This window comes from Equus quagga, chromosome 3 (assembly GCF_021613505.1).
Source record: "Equus quagga isolate Etosha38 chromosome 3, UCLA_HA_Equagga_1.0, whole genome shotgun sequence".
Classification (NCBI taxonomy): Eukaryota; Metazoa; Chordata; class Mammalia; order Perissodactyla; family Equidae; genus Equus; species Equus quagga.
In genome coordinates, this window is record NC_060269.1 from 155,273,208 (window position 1) to 155,294,854 (window position 21,647).

Consider the following 21,647-nt stretch of genomic DNA (forward strand, 5'->3'; position numbering starts at 1 on the left):
CACCATATTCATTCCCATCAGAGTGGTGGTTGATACAGTTGGATTGACAGCCACCATATTCATTACTATCAGAGTGGTTGGTACAGTTGGATTGATATCCACCATATTCATTCCCATGAAAGTGATTGTTGATACAGTTGGATTGATAGCCACCAGATTCATTCCCACAGAGTGGTGGTTGATACAGTGGGATTGATATCCACCATATTCATTACTATCAGTGGTGGTTGGTACAGTTGGATTGACAGCCACCATATTCATTACTGTCAGAGTGATTGTTGATACAGTTGGATTAATATCCACCATATTCATTACAGTTTTCTATTCCTTGACCTTTGTTCCTGTTTATTTTTTTCTATCCTTTTAATTGATCATTTTACATGATTCCGTTTTCTCTTCTTTCTTAGCCTATTAGTTATACTTTTTTTTTTTGCTTTTTTCTCCTAGAGTTTGCAATATGCATTTACACCTAATCCATGTCCCCTTCTAATAGCACTATACTGCTTCACAGGTAGCATGAGCACCTGAAATAACAAAATAATTCTAATTCTTCCCTCCTGTCCCTTGCATCATGGCTTTCATTTCACTTACACATAAGCGTATGTGTATGTATGTGCATGTAATATGTACATAAGCATCATATCAGATACACTGTTGCCATTATTACTTTGAACACTGTTATCTGTAATATTAAGAAGAAAAATAAAAGTTTTAAATTGACCTTCTCCTGTTCCTTCGCTGACGCTCTTCCATTTTTTATGTAGATCCAGGTTTCCCATCTGTATCATTTTCCTTCTCTCTGAAGAACTTTTAACATTTCTTGAAGGCAGGTCTACTGGCTACAAATTTTGTCTGAGAAAGTCTTCATTTCTCCTTCACTTCTGGAGAGAATTTTGCAGGGTACAGAATTCCAGGCTGGTGGTCTTTCTCTCAACACTTTACGTATCTCACTGCACTCTCTCTTGCCTGCACGGTTTCTGAGAAGTCGCATGCAATTCTTACCTTTGCTCCTCTGTGGGTAAGGTGTTTTTCCCTCTGGCTTCTTTCAGGATTTTTTATCTTTGATTTTGTGTGGTTTGAGAGTGCTACGCCTGGGTGTAGCTTTTTTTGGCATTTATCCTGCTTGGTGTTCTCGGAGCTTCCTGGCTCTGTGGTTTGGTGACTGACATTAATTTGGGGAAATTCAGTCATTATGGTTTCAAATGTTTCTTCTCTTTGTCCTGTTCCACAACCTTTTGTGGTCATCCACAGTCCCTGGGTACTCTGTTCTGGTTCTTTCCAGTCTGTTCTCCTGGCTTTTTAGTTGTGGGGTTTCTCTCGAGATGTCCTCAAGCTCAGAGGTCCTTTGCTCAGCCGTGTCCAGTCTGACGAGTCCATCGGAGGCGCTCTTCATTTCTGTTGCAGTTTTTCATCTCTAGCATTTCTTTTCGGTTCATTCTTAGAATTTCCACTCTCTGCTCACATTGCTCCTGTGCTCTGGCATGCCGTCTGCTTCTTCCATCAGAGCCCTTAGCATAGTAATCACAAGTGTCTTAAGTTCCTGGTCTGACGATTCCAGCGCCCCTGCCGTGTCTGGTTCTGATGCTTGCTTTGTCTCTTCAAACTGAGTTTCCTCACTTTTGTGTGCCTTATGATGTTTTCTTGGTAGCCAGACGTGATGTACCAGGTCAAAAAACTATCTTGCATTTTTGTCACCATCTCTCTTCAAAACCAGCTCCTAATGTCATACCTCTTTAGAGCAGAATAGCAGTAAGAGAGTTAAAACTCCTTTCTATTAGGTCTTTGCCTCCACCACTTGCAAGTTACAATTTCTCATCCACCTCTTATGTAGAATGTCGGCTCCACACACGTGCATGTGTGCACTTACACAAGTACGTGCATGCACACTAACATGTACACATAGCACTCACACATGTAGTGGACACACACACGTGAGTGCACATGCACACTCACATATACCCACTTTCCCTCTGGGACTTGCTCCTGTTGAAGCTCTTGTGACTTAACTGTAGAAATTTCTGTAATAACCAGACACTCTTCTTTTTAATTCCAGTTATGCAAAGGGAGATTTGGACATATCTTACATCACATCCAGAATTGCTGGTATGTTTGCCAACTTTAACCATAAGGACACACTACGTAGCCCTGTAACCCCCTAAGGACAACTGTAGCCATAAGGACTTTAGCCATAAGAATGCACTTCTGATTCTCCTTTCTGAGGACAGCTCCTGGGACACTGGCCCCCAGCACATCCCTTGCTGCAGTGTCAGGTGGGGTGCGAAGGGTGTGGCCTCTTCGGCAGCCACTTGCTCACCCAAGGTGTGGCCTGGGGCACCCATCCCGTGTCCAGTGCCTCCAGGCCCTGCCGTGGACAGTGCCAGTGTCAACCCAGCTTCTCCCCCTAGTCTAGAACTTTCTGGAACTCAAGTTGTGAGGGGAATGATGGAAGGCCATTCACATTTAAAACTTGGGTCTCCAGGCAAAAAAAAAAAACCAAAATACAGACATTTGGAGACTCTGTGTGCATCAGGCTCTCTAGCATAACCTGCCGTCTGGAAGTCTTAGAGGGTCTTTCTTGTCAGTGGCCGACAGGCAGTGGGGGTCTGTGCTCCGTGGCTCCCCACCTCCTGCTGTACTGATGGGTCAGCAGCCGCGGGAGTGCAAGGAGCAGGGGGCTGAGTGTGGCTGAGTGTGGGCCAGTGGGTGCTGAAGCTCAGGAGGAGGCCCCACCCTGTCAGGCTCCATGAGTGGGGGCAGCGTGGCACTGACGTGGGCTGCTCTTTCAGTGATGTCCTTCCCAGCGGAAGGTGTGGAGTCGGCCATCAAAAACAACATAGAGGACGTGCGGCTGTTTCTGGACTCCAAGCACCCAGGACATTATGCGGTCTACAACCTGTCCCCGAGGATGTACCGGCCCTCCAAGTTTCACAACCGAGTGAGTGGCACTTTTGCTCTCATGGTAGTGGCCGAGATGTGGCACTAGGCAGACCTGTGACATCCCCAGGCAGTGGCAATGAGTGGAGCCAGGGCTCTGACGGTGGGGGCTCGGGGTTGTGATGACACAGGGCTGCCCGGGGTCCTCCTGCAGTGAGTGGCAGGGGTGGGTCTGCTCAAGGAGGATGCCAGAACATAACTGTGAAGAGGTCAGGTGGGTTTCATTATGGCAACTAAGGACGCTGAAACCACGGTGCCCGTTGCTGCTTGCCTGTGAGAGAGCGTGAGGCCCCACAATGTTCTTGGTAAATAAATATTCAGACACAGATAGTTTTTACAGTATTTGAACGTACCCCAAGTGTGGGGAAAGGCACTTCTTGCCAAGTGAGCCGTGGCCTGTAGCACCACGCACTCCTGTCGTGCAGAGGAGCTCAGGAGCTGGGCCGGGGGTGACAGACGCCCGTGGGCAGGGGGAGGGAGGTGTGTGGGGTGGTGCTGTCCAGGGCGGTGCTTGTGATAAGAGGCCCCCCAAGCATGTGTACCCTGCTGGCGCAGGGAGCACAGTGAGCCAGCCCTCTCCCCACAGGTCTCCGAGTGCGGCTGGGCGGCCAGGCGAGCCCCAAGCCTTCACAGCCTGTACAGCATTTGTAGGAACATGCACTCCTGGCTCCGGCAGGACCACAAGAACGTCTGCGTCGTGCACTGCATGGTGAGTGTGAGGCTGCTCCATCCCGCAGCATTGTTGAAGTGCGTGAGTCAGCCCTGCGCTTCTCCTCAGGGATGCAGCAGAGAATAAACCATGAATGGGGGGAAACCCCTGCCCAGAGGAAGCTTAGAGCCGGTGGAGGAGACAGAGAGAACAGAGAGACCCAGGGTATCAGGCATGGCAGTGCTGAGTAGGGAGGCGAGGTGGAGCAGCTGGTGTCCCAAGTGGGGACGCAGGCTGGGCCCCATGCCATGAAGATGAGCCAAGCTGGTGTCTAGGCAGGAGGCTGATGCCCACCATCACAGGCCTTTCCTGGGGCCCTGATGAGACACCAGGTGGGGACATGGGGTACCCGTGTGAGCCTGGGCACCACAGTGATGGTGGCTCCCTCGAGGCTCCTTGTGAAGCCACAGCATTCTGTCCACCACCTGAGGCTGGCAGCCAGCCAGCGTCCTGAGAACCAGGGTGTGTTTGGGAGGTGCTAGGCTAGCACACAGACTCGTGGCAGGTCCTAGGGGAGCAGCTTCTGCCCTGCTATCTGCAGCCAGTGGCCTTAGGCCTGGGTGTCCCCAGCACAGCTCCTTTTGTTGCAGGGTAGCAAACCCCAGAGGGAGCAGCAACTGCCCCCACTGGGCCTAGTGCCCCAGCCTTATGGGATCCACCCTGCTGGGGAGTCCAGTGCCCGTGCCTTCTGTGGGTGCACACCTGGGTCCCTGGGTCCCTGCTTCTCAGGAAAGACTGCCCACACAGTTGGTCCCCCTGCCCCTCTTTACAGAGTGTGCAGGGTCCCCATGTGGCATTTTCTCGTCTCTCCGCCAGGCAATGCCCACATGGGCCTTGACAACTCAGTGCTGAGGCCACGCTGCCTCGTGGGACCCTGTCTCGGCCTCTACTTTCTGGCTGAGGACAAGCCTTGTTTCCAGTTCCCCAGATGCACAGCAAGGGTTAGGTTTGTGGTGTCTCACACAGTGGGGCACCTGCCAGAATGTGCACTCGGAGGTTAGCGCCGCCGTTCTGCTGTTGATGAACGTCACAGTAGGCGTGATGATGAAGGGGGTGCCATGAGGGGAGAGCACCAAGGGGACGGCGGGCGAGTGTGAGGTCCCAGTGGGACCATGATTGTGAGCGGTGTCCAGCGGGAGCAGCTGGCCAGCCTGCGCTTTTTGCGAAGGAAGCTTTGTTCTTGTTGGACTCTGGATTCCCGCCTCATCAGGCGTGTTTCTGTCGTTTTCCAAACATGCCCTGGACCCAGGAGGGAAGCCCGGGCTTGTTCTCTAGGGGCTGTGGGTCAGGAAGCCCGCCTTCTACCCGCTGCGGCCATGTGAGCTGCCCTGTGCCCTTGGTCCTAGGATGGGAGAGCCGCGTCCGCTGTGGCCGTCTGCTCCTTCCTATGCTTCTGCCGACTCTTCAGCACCGCAGAGGCTGCCGTGTACATGTTCAGTATGAAGCGCTGCCCGCCGGGCATCTGGCCATCCCACAAAAGGTACCGTGTGTCCCGCTGTGGGGACGTTGGTTGTGGCATTGCCTGTGCCTGGATCTCAGCTGTGGGCACTGGGAGGTGGGAAGAGTTTCAAGAAGGAGTGAGGGTTGTACACTGTTCGGGTGGAGCATGGGCCTGGCGAGTGCGCCTCTGCCCCATACCGCTGCCCACAGAGCCCTGCCAGGCTAACTTGATGGTCCTGCTGTGCAGGCAAAGAAGCCCCAGGCTGATCACAGTTATGGTGGGCTGGGATTTGAGCCCTGCCGGGGCTTACAAGCTAACGAGGGGCCATACCTCTGTCCAGTTCCTGGGCACCAGCTTTTCTAGCAAGTGTGGCCGTGAGCCCAGTCTGAGCCCAGCATGGCCACTTGCTCATTGGGCGATGGGGACAGTGCCTCTTGTCACGTGTGGGCTTGCTGCCTCCATGGAGCCCTGTTGCTCTGGGCTTGCTGTGGGCTTCTTTCGTTGGATGGGTGACACCTGGGAACTGTGATGCTACATGGACGGAGTGGTATTGTCTTCTGCTGTGAGGTCACGCTGTGTCAGGGTCCTGGGAGACACTCGGGTTTTTATGCTGCTCTGTGTCAGCACAAAAGCATCTCTACCGGCCAAAGGGAGTGGTTTCTCGTGGCTGCAACTGGCCCTGCCCGCTCTGCTCTCTTCCTCTTCCTCAGGGATCACACCCTTCACCAACCAGGCTGGCCTCTCGTGTCATTTTGCCCCCTTCTGTCCGCCCCCTGCAGCGACAGTGGCCTTTCTGATGCTCAGATCTGAGGAGTTGCTTCCCAGCTCACAGCCTCTCCGTGGGCACCCTGGGGGAGCACTTCCCTCCTCTGCAGGAACGGACCTTGGCATAGACAATGCAGACCCCGAGAGTCGGGGAGCCAGAGCCCATCCTGACCCTGCTGCCCCCTCACTCCTGCACCCCCAGGAAGAAAGAGACTGCATCCAGGCCAGCGAGGGGTCATTATGGGTCATCCTTCCCCATCTGGACGGCCGCACAGCTTGTTGACGGAGTAGGGGCAGAGTCGGTGCTGCTCCTACGTGGGGCCCCACCTTGCTGGTTGGCGGTCTAGGGACAGTGTTGTGTCCCTCGGCCACCTCAAGAGAGCTGGTGCACGGTTGTGTCATCTGTACAGCTCAGGGGTGCGGTCCTGTTGCTCATGCAGAGAGGCTGCGAAGCAGGGCCTAGACCACCAAGCACAAGAGATGGACTGCAGACCCTTCTAACACAGTGACCTAAAAGCCATTTCTTCCTGTATTCCACATACATCAGGGGTTCCCGAATTGCGCCTCTTGCTGTAGGATCCTGCTTAGCAGCCACTCACAGCCAGGGTCAAAGCTGGAAAGAGTGTCGTCAGTGGTGTGTGCCTGGCTCTGGGACCCCCACCAGAACCTGGAACTCAGAACCCATGGCTACTTTCTTGGAGATGTGCAGACGTGTAGAGCATTGTCCCACCCTAACAATCTAAGAGAGTGGCAGGACCAACTTCAAACGCATGACTTTCCAGAGCTGTTGGAGAACAGCAGTCGTCAGAGCCATTGGCTGGCCCCACATCTGAGGAGATGGGCGCCTGTGGAGAGAGGGCACGAGCACTCACTCACCTAGCAGCCGTAGCATGATGCCAACAAGAAGGACCAGCAGGACAGTCACTGAGACCTAGTGCGCAGAAGCGGGCAAGGCCTCAGAGATTGGGAAATTGGCCCCCTTGAGCCCCTGCCGGGCACTCACAGATCAGGTTGGAGAGGGAGGGCCAGCCGCTCTGGGAGGGGCACTGAGTGTGGCTCCCAGCGGAGCCTGAAGGAGACAGAGCAGTCTCTAGGACAGGACTCAGAGTGCTCTGACAGGAAATTTAAAGAAGTGATCAGCATGTTGAGGACTCTGATGGAGGGTGCACAGGATACAGGGCTGGGAGGTCAGTCACTTCGGCAGAGATGGACACTGAGGAGGAAGCGATGTGAGAAAGCACAGCAGCAGGGAACACTGCCTTCCTCTGGCCCACCAGCAGAGAGTGGGAACCGCTGCCACGGAGCTGGTCAGGAGACAGACGCTGCTCCAGCAGGGGCAGAGGGGAGCATCCCGGAAAGGACGAGCAGCCACGCCTATCAGAGCATCTCGGACGGTCTAATGAGCAGGTGCCTGCAGCCCCAGAGGAGGAGACGCGCAGGGAGGAGGAGCATGGAGACACGGTCGCTGTGGGTTCCCCAGACCATCGGCAGACACCAGATCCAGCAGCTCCAAGGACAGCGAGCGGGATCGTAACACACACAGAAAACCCACTGAGACGTCCCGTATTCACACTGCTGGAAACCACACGAAGAGAAAATCAGAGATACAAATTACAGTCAAGTTCTTGTCAGAAACCCCAGCACAACCCATAGGGGTCTTTTTTATAGTGCTGTAATTAAGTCAACAGAAGAAAAATAAAATGAAAGGATAAAAAATGCTCAATTAATCCAAGAGAAGACCAAAAAGAGGAAACCAAGAACAGATGAAACAAAGAGGAAATAGCTGTCAGGGAGGTGCACTTACTGCGGCCATGTCCATCCTCCCTGAGTGTGAACAGTCTGCAGCCCAGCTGAGAGCCCCACTGTGTTGCAGAGGCAGAGCCGGGCCAAGTGGTGCTGGAAGAAGGTTGGGTTAGTTACTGCCGGCCGCAGGACTGAGGCTTCAGGCAGCCCGTGTCTGTTATGTGTGTCTCTGTGGGTCAGGGCAGATGACTCCTCGCCAGGCTCAGACAGGGTGCAGCCGGCCACCTTGTATGGACCTCGACTCCAAGAAGGTCCGCTTCTCCTTTGTTTTCGAATCTGTTTCCAAGCTCGCTCAGGTTGTTGGCAGGGTTCATTAGCTGTGGGTGCTGGTCTTCACGTGCTGGCTTCTTGCTGACTGTCAGCAAGAGGCACCCAGCTTTCCTGCCCCCAGGCTGCCCCAACACAGCCATGGGGGAGAGCCCCGAGAATGAGTCAGCCAGCAAGAAGCGGTGTGTAGTGTCTGCACAGCCATGGCCTCCCTGCCCTTCTGTTGGTCAGAAGCTGGTCATCCCTTCTGCCCAGGCTCGAGGAGAGGGACTTAGACAAGGGCAGGAGGTGGACGCCCTGGAGTGTGTGCCACAAAGAGGCGCCACAGAAGCACTCACCAGAGGAAGACGGAGTAACAACACCACGTTACAATAGATTCCAAATGTGTAGAGCAGAAACCTGGCACTGAAAGGAGGAATAGACAAATCAGGATTATAGTGTCGACTTTAACATTCCTCTCCCAGTAATCAGTCAACTGGTGGACAGAAGGTCAGTTCAGAGTTTAACACCACCACCAACCGACTAAACCTAACTGCCAGCTGTAGAACATTCTACCCAGTGACGGAAAAGACACATTCCTTTCAGGTGCACGCGGAGCGTTCAGTAAGAAAGATCATGTTCTGAGTCCTTAAACCATGACAAATTTAAAGGATTAGAAATCATACAAAATAAGTTCACAGGCCATCGTAGAATTAAACTGGAGGTTGATAACAGAAAGATGGCTTGGAAAAGCCCTAAATATTTCAAAATTAAACAATCTACTAAATAATCCATGAGTCAGAGAGGAAATCTCAAGGGAAATTTACAGATATTTTGAACTGAATGAAAATTATAACATCAAATTTGAGATATGAAACTAGAACATTGCCTCAAGGGATGTTTATAGCATTAAGTACTTATATTTGATTGAAAAAAGATCTGATTTGCTAACTGGGGCTCCAGGGACACAGAGTATACATGCTGACTACACAGAGCACATGTGATGTGGCATGTGGACTACACTGAACGCATGTGTGACGAGGCATGTGGAGGTGGAGCATGCACAGCAGGTGTGTAACGTAGCATGTGGACTATGCACAGAGCACATGTGTGACGTGGCGTGTGGACCATGCACTGAGCACTCATGATGTGTGGACTGTGAACAGAATGCATGTGTAACACAGCATGTGGACTATGCACAGAGCACTCGTACGATGTGGTGCATGAACAGTGCACAGAATGCATATGTGGCATGACATGTGGACTATGCACAGAGCACTCATATGATGTGGTGTGTGGACTGTGAACAGAATGCACATGTAACACGGTGTGTGGACTTCTCACAGAGCATTGTGTGATGTGTGTGCACTGCACAGAATGCATATGTGACATGGCTTGTGGACTGCACAGAAAGCATATGTGATGTGGTTTGTGGACTGTACACAGAATGCATGTGTGATACAGCATGTGAACTTTTGTAGAGCACGTGTGTGATGTGTGTGGATCCTGAACAGAACGCATGTGTGACAGGGCATGTGGACTATGCACAGAGCTCTCGTATGATGTGGTGTGTGGACTGTGCACAGAATGCATGTATGATACGGCACATGGACTCCGTGCAGAGCACTCATATGGCGCAGTGTGTAGACTGTACACAGAATGCATGTGTGACATGACATGGACTTCTCAGCACACGTGATACGGTGTATGGAGTGTGTGCAGAGCACACGTATGATGTGGTTTGTGGACTCTTCACAGAAAGTGTATGTGACAAAGCACGTGGACCATGCACGGAGCACACATGTGATGTGGTGTGCCCCCTGCCCCTCCAGGTACATCGAGTACATGTGCGACATGGTGGCAGAGGAGCCCATCACACCACACAGCAAGCCAATCCTGGTGAAGGCTGTGGTCATGACGCCGGTGCCGCTGTTCAGCAAGCAGAGGAACGGCTGCAGGCCCTTCTGCGAGGTGTACGTGGGCGACGAGCGCGTGACCACCACGTCCCAAGAGTATGACAGGATGAGGTGAGCTCAGGGTCCAGGGCCTTCCTCGCCCTGTGACCATCAAGTGTGTTCATTCTCATTCTGTGGAAAGATGTTGCTGGGAGGTGGCGTTGAGGCATGTTCGCGAGGCCCCATCTCAGATTGAGGCCATGAGCAACAAGCAGACTTTGCATGCTGGTCTGGGGCCTGTGGGTGGTGTGTGTGAGAGGTTCCCACCTCATCCTGCCATGGATTGGCTTTTTAGACATCATTTCCTGGAGCAAACCCCACCCGACCCCACCCCCCACCCCCCACCCCGAAGTAATTTGGTAGCAAAACCAGCAAGATGAGAACAGGTGGATTTGAGTGTTGATGCCTGGGGGATCTTGGTCCTGCATTGCTCTTTCAAGGTGACTCTTCACTAGAACTTGACTCTTTTTGACCTAAGGGAACAGTTTCTCATCGTTCTGTTCTTTAGGGATTTTAAAATCGAGGATGGCAAAGCAGTCATTCCCCTGGGCATAACAGTCCAAGGAGATGTGCTCATTATCATCTATCACGCCAGGTCCACCCTGGGAGGAAGGCTGCAGGCCAAGGTGAGCAGGCGCTCGCTGTGTTCTGTGTCTCTTGCAGGAGGTCCTCAGACTCATGTTCAGTGAGAGCTTTGCAGGCTCACTCGGTAACTGCCTTTTGAGTCCCCACTTCGTGTAGTGCAAGGCAGAGGGGATTTTAGCCTGAAAGGCCCAGAGTTTCCCCCACATTACGGGACTGCTGTCTATGCGGTCTGCTGGGCTGGACCCTTGGGCTGCCCCACCACAGACCCCAAAAAGCCCCTTGTCAGAGAGGGTGCCGTCCCACTGTCCATGTGTCTGTGGCTCTCAGAGCTTGTTAACTGTTAAATGTGTGCGACATTAGGGTCTGGTGGCCCCCTCCCCAGTTAGGGATCTTGTGTTTGCTTTCTCTCTGCAGATGGCATCCATGAAGATGTTCCAGATCCAGTTCCACACTGGGTTTGTGCCTCGGAACGCAACTACTGTGAAATTCGCAAAGTATGTTGGTGTCACCATGGGAGAGGGACCAGAGGGGTCAGGGTGTGTGGACACCCGCCAGCCGTGTCCATGTGTGAATGAGTATAGCGCAGTTACGCTCGCAGGGCATTGTGATTGGTGCTCGGCCAGGGTGCATGCTGGAACTTCAGTCTTGAGTCTGTCCCCAGAACCAGGCGTGTTCAGTACGCCACTCCTTGTTTGGACCACGGTGGCTGCCATGTGCACCTCAGTGACTGGGGACTGACCCAGTGCATTTCTCGTTAGGATGTAGCCGCTTGCACACTACATGTGGCAAAGCCAGATGAACGAGTGTCCCTGCATTGTGACACATTCATTCCGTGCCTCTCCTGTGCACAATGTTCTGCTAGTCACAGGGTTCGGAGCTCATTAAGAGAAGCTCACAGTCTGGTTTTAGAGACGAGTATAAATATAATGCAGCACTTGTTATTAGTCTACTGTACTCTTCAGATACGTTAACTTGTCAAAATCTCATGTATCAGAGGCCTAGAAATGTACCCCAGGCCCTCAGTAAACAGCAGGTATCATGCAGTTCATGTTCTGGGTGGAGCTGCTCCGGCTGAAGGCAGCTGGGCTGACCAAGCTGGTATGCGGCAGAGCGAGCTTCCACACATGGGCATTTGGATTCCAGTCATCTTTCTACTCATTCGCACTTGCACAGGCACATGCACTTTCCACCCAAACTTACTGTTGTTCCAGGAGCAAGAGGGGAGCTACGTGGAGGGGCTCTAGAGACAGCCGCCTACAGCTACCCCAGACCTGCCTTCTCAAACTCTGCTGGTTTCCTACCCAGTAAACCAAGGGAAATGTTAGGATCCAACCCACAAGGTCCCGGGGAGGTCTGTAGCTCTGACCCCTGGGGTCCCGGGAGGACTCAGTGCCTCGTGCAGGTGGTGTGCCACACGGGGCCTGCACGTGTGAAGGCTCAGGGAGAATGGCACCTGCTGCCCTCACAGCCGTCAGCCTCTGAGGTTGGACGTCTTGTGTTTTGATATATTATTACTCTTTTACATTTCTCACATTTCTCATCTTTGTAGTGTTTTTCTTGTATTGGCATTTTACAGTGTTATTCCTAAGTGCCGATATGAAGATGACGCTACAAAGACAGGGAATGCCACAGCCGTAACTTTTCTGAGTCTTCCTCCTTTGGAGGAGCATGACCCCCAGAGCTTCGGTAACTTTTAACCACAAAGAAATCATCCTTTAAAAACTTTTTTTTAAGACTAAATGACTGAAGACCAAAAGGAAAAGTATGTGATGGCCTACAGCTGAGTCGGGTACTGGAGTCAGGAGACAGGGCCTTCAAGTAACTGATGAATGAGTTCAAGAAAAACAGAAAGGGGCATTTTGCTAGAGACCTGGGATGCGTAAAAAGGATGCAGTTACAAATTGTGGGACTGAGAGCTGTTAGAGCTGAAGTGGATTCCACCAATTTGTGTATTAGCAGAATGGACACAATAGCACAGAAGCAGTGAACTGGAACAGAATATCTTCAGAGTGCAGCACTGAGGAAGATGACGGAAGATGCAGAAAGGGTCATGGGAGAGATCTGGGATGCTGTGGAAAGGCTGGGCATGCTTTTATTTGGAGTCCTAGGCGGAGAGAGAGAGAATAGAAAAGAAACAATATTTTGAAAATTAGTGACTAACAACTTTGTTAAACTGATGAAAGACATCAAACCATAGACTCAAAAGTGCTGCCAACGCCAGCAGGAGTGTTTGTAAGAGAGGAGGAACCTCACCCAAGCCCATCCCAGCTGAATCGCTGAGAAGCAGACAAACTTCAAAGCCCCTGGGTGGAGGGGAGGGACACTCGGAGCCTTCAGAGTGACAAGATGGACAGCTGCCTTTTAACTGAAGGGATGGGAGCCAGGAGTCCTTGGGAGACCCCTTCTGAAATAGTAAACAAGAAGAGTGGCCAACTTAGAATCTCTCCAATGAGATGATCCTCCAGAAGTGGAAGTCAGGGGCCGGCCGGTGGCACAGTGGTTAAGTGCACACATTCTGCTTTGGCTGCCTGGGCTTCACCAGTTTGGATCCCGGGTGCAGACATGGCACCACTTGGCAAGCCATGCTGTGGTAGGCGTCCCACATATAAAGTGGAGGAAGGTGGGCATGATGTTAGCTCAGGGCCAGCCTTCCTCAGCAAAAAGAGGAGGATTGGCAGCAGATGTTGGCTCAGGGCTAATCTTCCTCAAAAACAAAAAAGCAAAACAAAGTTGGTAAAAAAAAAAAAAAAGAAGAAGTGGAAGTCAGACAAAGATGCTTTTGGGTGAACAGAAGATGTTTGCAATATGCGGTATCAGACAAAGGACACAAGTCCGGAATATAGGAGGAATCACAGGCCGAAGAGAGGAAGATGGCCGTTAAAAACAGCAAAAAACTTGACCGGCACTGCACCAACAAGGAAGTCCCACTGGTCAGTGGGTGGCTGAAGGAGTGGTCCCCGTCCTCGGTCATCAGGGAGACACTCTTGAGGCCGCTGTGTGCTTTGACTGGCAGCTGAATGAGAGACAGGCATTTATAGCTGCCGGCAAGCGTCTGCAGCTCCTGGAACCCACACTTACTGCTGCCATTGCGCAAAGTCTGGTTGAGCTGTGTCCCACAGATGTGTCCCCCAGGGAAGTGAGTGCCTGGGACCAAGAGCAGACTCATGGAGGAACGCTCCTAGCACCTTTATTCTTAGCAGCCCCAAATGAGGAGGAACCCAGTGCCAGCAGCAGCAGGATGGATAATGAGCAGTGGCATGCTCACACGTGGGTGGCATGCAGCAGTGAAGCGTGACGTACACAGATGTAACCATGAGCAAAAGGCCACGACTGTCCATGTCTCATGACCCGTTTTATCGGCTCAGGCCTCATGTGGTTGTAGAGGTCCCGGGCATGGCTGCCTTTGTGGGGCTGGCTTTGAGGGGCACAGGGACGCTCTTGGGGGTGGCAACACACAGTGTAGTTTTCTGAATGTACCACCTACACGAGTATAGCACCTTATGGAAACATAGTCTTAGATTTGTGCGTGGCCTTGTATGTTATGCCTCCAAAACTGGATTAATTAATTCAGGAAGGAGAAAGCTGTTGAGTTGTCTGATTGATGCAGGGAAGTGTGTCTCTTCCACGGGCAGGATTTGTTTTGCACAGAGGCATTGGAACAGGACACTTCGAGGGGCCAGCCCCGTGGCTGAGCGGTTAAGTTCATGCGCTCCACTTCAGCAGCTCATGGTTTCTGCAATTCGGATCTTGAGCGCAGATGTGGCACTGCTTATCAGGCCGTTTTGAGGTGGCATCCCGTGTGCCACAACTAGAAGAACTCACAACTAAAATATACAACTATGTACTAGGGGGATTTGGGGAGAAAAAGCAATTAAAAAAAAAACAAAGAAACAGGCCAGTTCGAGAGAATTTGGAATGGCATTAGCAGGACATGCTCTCGGATGAACCAGAGATGGTCCATGCTGGTGAGGCCTCCTGTGACTGAGGGGTCCAGGGTGTTAAGTGGATGGGGTAGAGGGTCTGTCCTGGCAAGGCCTCCTGTGACTGAGGGGGCCAGTGCGATAAGTGGACTGGGTTCCAATCCTTGACACTCGTCAGCAGTTTTGTTTCCCAGCCATCCCTGAGCCCTGTGCCCTCTGATATCCAGGGAGCTTGGGGGCTGCACCCCTGCTCACAGTCCCTCATTGTGCCCTCACTGGCCTGCTGGGTGAGTGGGCAGGCCCAGGCCTGGGGCAGTCTCCAGGGGCCAGCGGGGTGGGGGTGCGGGGATGGGTGGCCGTCAGCGTGGTGCCTGGAGCTGCCCCCGAGGCCCTACTGCCACTGGAGCTGAGCCTGCAGACCTCCTGTGCTCCTTTGTGTGGACCTCGCTCCCTCCTCCCTTGCTTCCTGGCTTCCCCTCCTTGTGGACAGGGGTCTCAACCTCCCTGCCCTTGCTGGCTGCTGGACTCTGCTTTGCCGACACCACTGTCTGGGCTTTTCCCCCTTGGTTCTTGCTGTAGCTGCTGCTCCCTGGCTGAGTGGTCGCCTGTGTTGTCTACTTGCTGTGGGTGCACGGCCTGGAAAGGAAGGAAGCCTATAGCGGCCTGGGGGCCAGGAGTGCGCAGACGAGTGGACAGAGGAGACACTGCAGCCTGAGGAGGGTGTGGCCCAGCAGGTGCTCTCCCTGCGCTCACCTCGGGCCCGGTGAGAGGAGCAGCAGCTCTGACAGCAGTTCCCCTTCACAGACGCATCCCTCAAGCAGAGGTGGTTGTGTCTCTGCAAGTAGGGGACCAGAACTGCAGACGTCACGTGCCAGGGTCTCCATGCCTGCTAGTTTTACTTTGTTGCATCCAGAGAAGCAGTGAAGGTCTGCCGTGGCTTTAACACCCACACGGACCACGTTGGTACCCGCCCAGGCCCCTCCTCTGCCCCGTGGTTGTTTTTTTGGGGGTCACAGGACCGCCGGGCCCTTCGCTCAATGCCTGTAGCCATCAGGAACCCACCCCTTCATTGCTTTTCTTTCTTCGTGGTTCCGCCGTGTGTCAACATGTAGAACCAGTGACGCACATACATGTTAGGTGGCATGAAACAAGGCTGGCACTGGGGAACCTGCACAGCTGAAGAGCTGGGGTTCGTCAGTGTAGTTTGTGGCCATGTAATGAGAGACGGTCTTAGTGAAAAATACTGGAGTTCCCGAGAGAGATTCAGGGCCACGAAATTAGGGTGGTCAGTGGAATGGCCACCAACATCAGCACTGCCAGGTTGCCCTGGACACACCTGTCTGGCAACTGTGCCTGGGCCCCTGGACCACTGCCTGAGGTAGTGCCTGGAGGCCAGAATCTTCCGAGTTCCCTGCCCTTCCCCCCTTTCCCACCCCAGCAGGGGCGGATCTGGTGCCACCCCCCTGTGCCCACAGTGACACACGGCTGTGTCTCCCCAGGAATCCTGCTCCCCATCCGTGCAGTTGCATCGCAGAGGGTTTAGTGTTCTGGCCTCTGTTAGTAGTCGGGAGTTTTCCAGGTGGAGGGCATCTGTGGAAACAGCGTCTCGGATCCCAGAGTACCTGATCTGAGCCACAGGGCCTGAGGGGTGAGGGCAGACCTGGTGCTCCCTGGCACAGGAGGTGGGATGCTCCGAGGGCGTGTGTGCCTGGGGAGCACCCAGCCCTGCTCTGGGCCCGTCTTCTGGGAATGTTGGGGTGCCCCGTAAATGTCTCACGGTCCCTCCTGATCGCCCTCTGGTCTCCAACTGCAGGTATGACCTGGACGCTTGCGACATTCAGGAGAAATACCCGGATTTATTCCAAGTGAACCTGGAAGTGGAGGTGGAGCCCAGAGACAGGCCTAGCCGGGAGGCCCCACCCTGGGAGAGCGCGAGCCTGAGGGGGCTGAATCCCAAAATCTTGTTTTCTAGCCGGGAGGAGCAGCAAGACATTCTGTCTAAATTTGGTGAGATGCTTGTTTTCCAGGCGCACTTGCAGGCGCCCTGGTTCTGGTGCCTGTGATGGCTGAGAGGCCCTTGAGGGCCTGGGCTGGCCCTCCCTGTGCCCGGCGCTACAGGCAGGCTGTATGTGGGGCTCAGGCGAGCTCAGAGGCCTGTCCTGAGCCATGATAGTGGCTTTAACACCCAGCATGGGCTGCAGCACCTGCACGCTGCAAGTTCCTTATGGTTCCCAGACCCCGGCTTCGGCAGCCCTGGCCCTGGGAGTCATCGTAGGGCGAGGCTGGGACCCCTCAGGGGTCCTGTTGGAGTCATGTGCTGATTCAGAGGGCTCATTTTCTGGAGACACATCCACTTTAGATGCAACCGAGGAGAAGCCGAGGCTCCGTGCTGGACCAGCGGGGCCGCCGGCTTAGCAGACTCCCTTCTTCTTGGCTCCCCTGACTCAGCTTAGTTGTCCATTTTCTTCTTTCGGAGCAGTTACAGGAAAGTAGTGTAGAAAGCATGCTGGTGAGGGGATTCGTGATTTCATTTGCTGGCCACGCCGCAATTTTGTTCCTCTTCTTGGTTTGCATTTTTTACATTTTCTTATGTGAGGACAGCTGAGTATCCCCGAAAACTGCCTGTGCGTTCACCTGTGTGTGCATGTGTACGTGTGTGTACTGTGTGTGTGCACACGTGTGCATAAACAATGTGCTGCAGTTTGTATGTGTGTGCATCTGTGCGTGCATGCAGTGTGTGTGTATTGGTGTGTGTGTGCGTGTATTGGTGTGTACATGTGCACATGCATGTGTGTGTGGGCATGTATAGTATGTACATGTGCTTGCAGTGTGTGTGTGTGTGTGTGTACAGTGTGTACATGTGCACACGTTACCCAGGGCAGCATCTGGGCCCATGTTGAGACTCACTGGTTGCTGGTGCAGATCTCCAGGCAGTTCGGAGTTGAGTGTCTGGCAGGCAGCCTGGCCGACTGCAGCGCTGCTGCCTCCCAGCCCTGGGCCATACCAGTGGCTGCCGCGAGTGACGGTGGCGTCCTGGCGCTGGACGGCCTGACGCCTGCCTCTCCCCGGCAGGCAAACCGGAGCTCCCCAGGCAGCCTGGCTCCACCGCGCAGTACGACGCTGAGGCGGGGTCTCCAGACACTGAGCCCACGGAGTCCGACTCGCCGCAGAGCAGCAGCGCAGACACCCCCCACTTCCTGCACACACTGGACTGGCACGGTAGGTGTTCCAGGGACCTTGCATTTCAGCAGCAGCCTCACATGCAGTCTGCTGTGTGGACTGGAGCCGGTCCCCACCCGCTGGGCACTGGCGTGGCACTGGGCCACGAGCAGCAAAGATGTCTGGGGACACGTGCCTGGTGTCCACAGCGTCATCTGTGCATCTTCTCTTGCTCCCCCACCCCGCCCAAATGCGTCCGCTTTGCTCAGCTTGTTCTCAGGCCCTCTTCCTCGGGGCCTCCACGTGGCCTCCCCAAGTTATGCTGTCCACAGGGATTTGAGCCACGCCAGTGTGTTGTTTTCTTTTCAGAAGAGAGAGACTCAGAGACGGACCCAGGCAGTAACATTGCCAAGGAGAGTCAGTCTGCCCCCACTGAGGATGGAGGAGAGAGTGAGCCGTCTGACGAGGAGGCAGTGCCGTCCTCAGCTGAGAGCAGGGAGCTGCCCGATGAGGACTCATCAGGCCCACCAGCAAGGACGCAAGAGTCAGAGTTGATATTTGATGTGGATGCACCAGCCGCGCCACAGGAGCCCGCGCTGCAGGAGGATGGTGTCGACCTCCTTGGGCTGCACTCCGAGGCGGGTCTGGCGCCCCCTCTGCAGACCTGTAATGTTCCCCCCAGCAATGCTGACCTGCTCAGCTGCCTCCTGGGGGCCCCTGTGGCTGCTCCAGGGAGCTCCCCGGGTGACCTGCTTGGCAGTGAGGTCCCCCCGCTCTTTGCAAGCCCGGCTCCTCCCCTGAGTGCACGGAGCACACCTCGAGAGGAGCCTGCTGTGTCTGGTATGTGCTTCTGTCCTATGAAGTTTTAGTAGAAATGTGAGCCAATGCGAATACCTGGAAGGAACGCCTGAGGACAGATGGGGTGGGGGTCAGCACTTTGCCCCTCACGGCCCCTTGGAGGAGCAGCCTAGGGCCCACTAGTGGGGTGGCCGCACTGCGGTCCGACTCCAAAGGCCGACACCCATCCTGCATTCATGCCCAGGAACCGCCAGCCCTTCCCTCTCCTGGGCTGCCATCTCGGCGGGAAGTCTGAGGCCAGGGCATCGGGGACTGAGGACGCACCTGTCTTCTCAGTGTTGTCTTGGAGTGGACACTGCAGTCTCAGCCTGGGCCTGAGGGGCCGCCACACTGTCCGGGGTCTGCTGAACCCGGTGGCGTCGAACGCCCTGGGCAGAGGTGCCATCGTGGTGTCTGCCACGCCTCACCTAGCTGCTTCCTGGTGTCTCTCCGCAGCTGACCCCTTTGACCCTCTCCTGCTGCCCGCTGATCCAGATGCCCAGCCCAGCTCCAAGCCTGATCTCTTTGGCGAATTTCTAAATTCGGACTCTCTGGCCGCCCCGTCCGCATCCTTCCCCTCCACCCACAGCGCCCCGCCCCCAGCCTGCAGCCCTGACTTCCTGCACCTGGGTGAGTGCGGCCTCTGCGTTGCCTGGGGCTGGGAGGTGGGCCACGTGCTCACTCTCCATGGGCTCTGCCCTGACCCCGTGTGGCTGCAGGTCTTCCCTCCCCTGGGAAGGGGAGGCGGCCAGTGGCCCCTGGGTTTTAGGGGAGGACGGAAGGCACGTTCTGGGGCCTGGCACATGGCTAGGTGAGTGCACGGGGGGCAGGGGTATCTTTGAAGATCCTCTCAGAGAAGGAGTGTGCAGACACTGGTTCCCATCATTGGCCTGCCAGCTTCTCCACCTGTTGACCCCATGTGTCCACTTGTTCAGTTCAGTGACCATGTGATGCGTCCTTGGCCATGAGGAGGAGGAAGGCTGGTTGGTGTTGGATGAGCCCAGTGCTCAGCGTGGCGCCCTGCAGGTCCAAGGGGGTGGCCCCAGAGGCGCATGAGCACAGCCCTGCCTGGGGGCTTGCTCAGCTGGGAAACCTTGGGACCAGCTGCAGCAGGAGCTTGGTCCTGCCTCCGGCAGTGGCGGCCGTCCACTGTGCCTCCTGTTCACATGTGGAGGAGGGGGCTGGAGGGAGCCCTCTGAGGCTCCTGCAGATGGTGCTGTGGCCAGCCTGTCACAGGGTCACCAGGAGGCCGAGTAAAGGCCATGTGCCCACTGCCCACCAGGGGACATGCCAAGTAATGTGCTCTCTTCCCAGGGGATCTGCCAGCAGAGCCCGGCAAGATGGCAGCTTCAACCAGCCACCCAGATCTGCTGGGAGGATGGGATGCCTGGGCCGAAGCTCCAGCCCCCACACCAGCCACAGAAGGTAAGACCCCGGCCCCATGGAGGCTGGTCCAGGAACAGCACCTGCTGTGGTCTAGTGTCTTTCTCCAACTCACACATGACGTGACAGTAATCCCTCTCCCAGACGGGGTGGAGGATGGGAGTGCTTTGCGGGATGTGGTGCCTGCCCACTGATCATGCTGTGAGGGGGCCCAGTCAGGCCTGCCTCACTCCCCCACGGACACAGCAGCGTGGCCCACCTGAGGGCAGCAGTGTGCGTGCAGCACTCCACGCGGGTCCGTGTCCCCGTCTCCTGGGGATGCCCGTGTTTTGTGACACAACTTTGTGTTTCCACCCGTGATGTTTCTTAGCATTTTTCTGTGTCCTGTGGCTACTCTGCTTCCAGAGACCCTTGGAAGGACTACACACTGGCCCTGAGGGTGTTGCAGGTCTATGCCCTGTCCTTGGGGACATGGGGTGCAGCCGCCTGTCACTTTTGTGCACGTCTGTCCTTCTTCCTGTGTGTCCATGACTCTGTCCTGTTGGAGATTTCAGTTGTGAGTTGTGTCAAAAGCAGTCACGCTCACGAGCCTGTGTCCCCTCCAGGTGCCTGTACTGATTGACTTTCCCAGGAGCAGTTCCCACCTGGGGTCTCTCAACAGAGTTGGGTGATAACTTCAAAGATGTTATTTTGCCAATTTGATTAGCCATCAGCTTTTTAAATTTGCGTTTCTCCATTATGAATAAGGTTGACTATTACATGTTTTTAGTTTATTGTATTTCTTTTGAGAACTGTTTCATCTTCTTTAATCATTCTTTTGCATAGGGAATGTACCTTTTTTCTATTAATTTATAAAATCTCTTTCTATGTGGGAAGCCATTATTTGTAATGAGTGTAATATTTCATCAAGTGTCAGTGCAATAATTTACTCAAATATCTCACTATTTTATACTGAGAATATTCTCAAGCTTACGTTGTAATAAAGACTATGATAAAGCACGCTCACGTTTCAGGTTCCAGGAAATGGTATTACAAAATCAGAAAACATGATGTGTTTCGGCTCTTGCATGGGTTGTTGGCCTGTCTTCTGTGAGGACAGTAGGGGAGCTGGAGGCAGCCCTGGCTGCTGGGCGGCTGTGTCCTGAGCAGGCTGCCCACGTCTGTCGCCTGTCTTCCTCAGAGCTCTGCGGGGCCTTTAGCAGCAGCAGCAGGGGCAGCAGAGGCTACATTTTGTCTCAGCTTGTTCTAATACACTCTGCCCTTCTCCAGGCCCCCTCCTCGCTCCTGGAGGCCAGCCGGCCCCTCCCGGTCCCTCAGCCAGCCGGACCAAGTCTCAGAGCCTGGACCCATTTGCAGACCTCGGTGACCTCAGTCCCGGCCTCCCAGGTAACAGGCAGGGTGGGTGGGGCATGTGGAGAGCACCAGGCTTGCTCATAAGAGGGTTCGTTCTGTCTGTCTGCGGGCCCTGCTCCCTCTGCGGGACTCAGCTGCGCAAGGTGGGCCTTCGCCTCCGTTACATAAGTCTCAGAGCACAGTGACCCTGGGAATGGCCTGTCTGGTCCAATTGCAGGGTTTGTGAACAAGCTAACACTCAGAGTTGCTAAAACTGGCACTAGGACTTGGCCCTCTGCAGATGTCACCATGCCCATGGCGCCGTCTTGGGAGCAGATCTTGGTGTGGGAGTGGAGGCGGTACATAGGCTTCTGGCAGAGAACATGCCCCACTCAGCTTCCACGCCTGCCTCTCCTGGCCTCCAGTCTCCTGGAGCTGATCCGATGCCCTGAGGGCCGGTGGCCCTGGGGCCCCTGCAGCTCAGCCCTCCAGAAATGTGTGGGGCGTTAACTATTTAACGACCATGAGCATCTGAGAGCCTCTTGTCCCATGGCAGTTGGGGCGTGTAGAGTTCCAGT

The 21,647-nt window shown here is 54.4% G+C and overlaps 1 protein-coding gene across 2 annotated transcripts in view; it reads left to right on the plus strand.

Annotated features, from left to right (window-relative positions):
- Positions 1-21,647, plus strand: part of GAK (cyclin G associated kinase) — a 59,851-nt gene that overhangs the window by 30,054 nt on the left and 8,150 nt on the right. For both annotated transcript variants that reach the window (XM_046656152.1, XM_046656153.1), the window contains 13 exons: positions 2,054-2,103; positions 2,787-2,935; positions 3,521-3,643; positions 4,990-5,123; positions 9,731-9,925; positions 10,362-10,479; positions 10,853-10,932; positions 16,172-16,365; positions 17,431-17,577; positions 17,887-18,357; positions 18,811-18,984; positions 19,669-19,779; positions 21,007-21,123. In XM_046656152.1, coding sequence (XP_046512108.1) covers positions 2,054-2,103; positions 2,787-2,935; positions 3,521-3,643; positions 4,990-5,123; positions 9,731-9,925; positions 10,362-10,479; positions 10,853-10,932; positions 16,172-16,365; positions 17,431-17,577; positions 17,887-18,357; positions 18,811-18,984; positions 19,669-19,779; positions 21,007-21,123 — 2,063 coding nt within the window. The remainder of the gene's footprint in view (positions 1-2,053; positions 2,104-2,786; positions 2,936-3,520; positions 3,644-4,989; positions 5,124-9,730; positions 9,926-10,361; positions 10,480-10,852; positions 10,933-16,171; positions 16,366-17,430; positions 17,578-17,886; positions 18,358-18,810; positions 18,985-19,668; positions 19,780-21,006; positions 21,124-21,647) is intronic.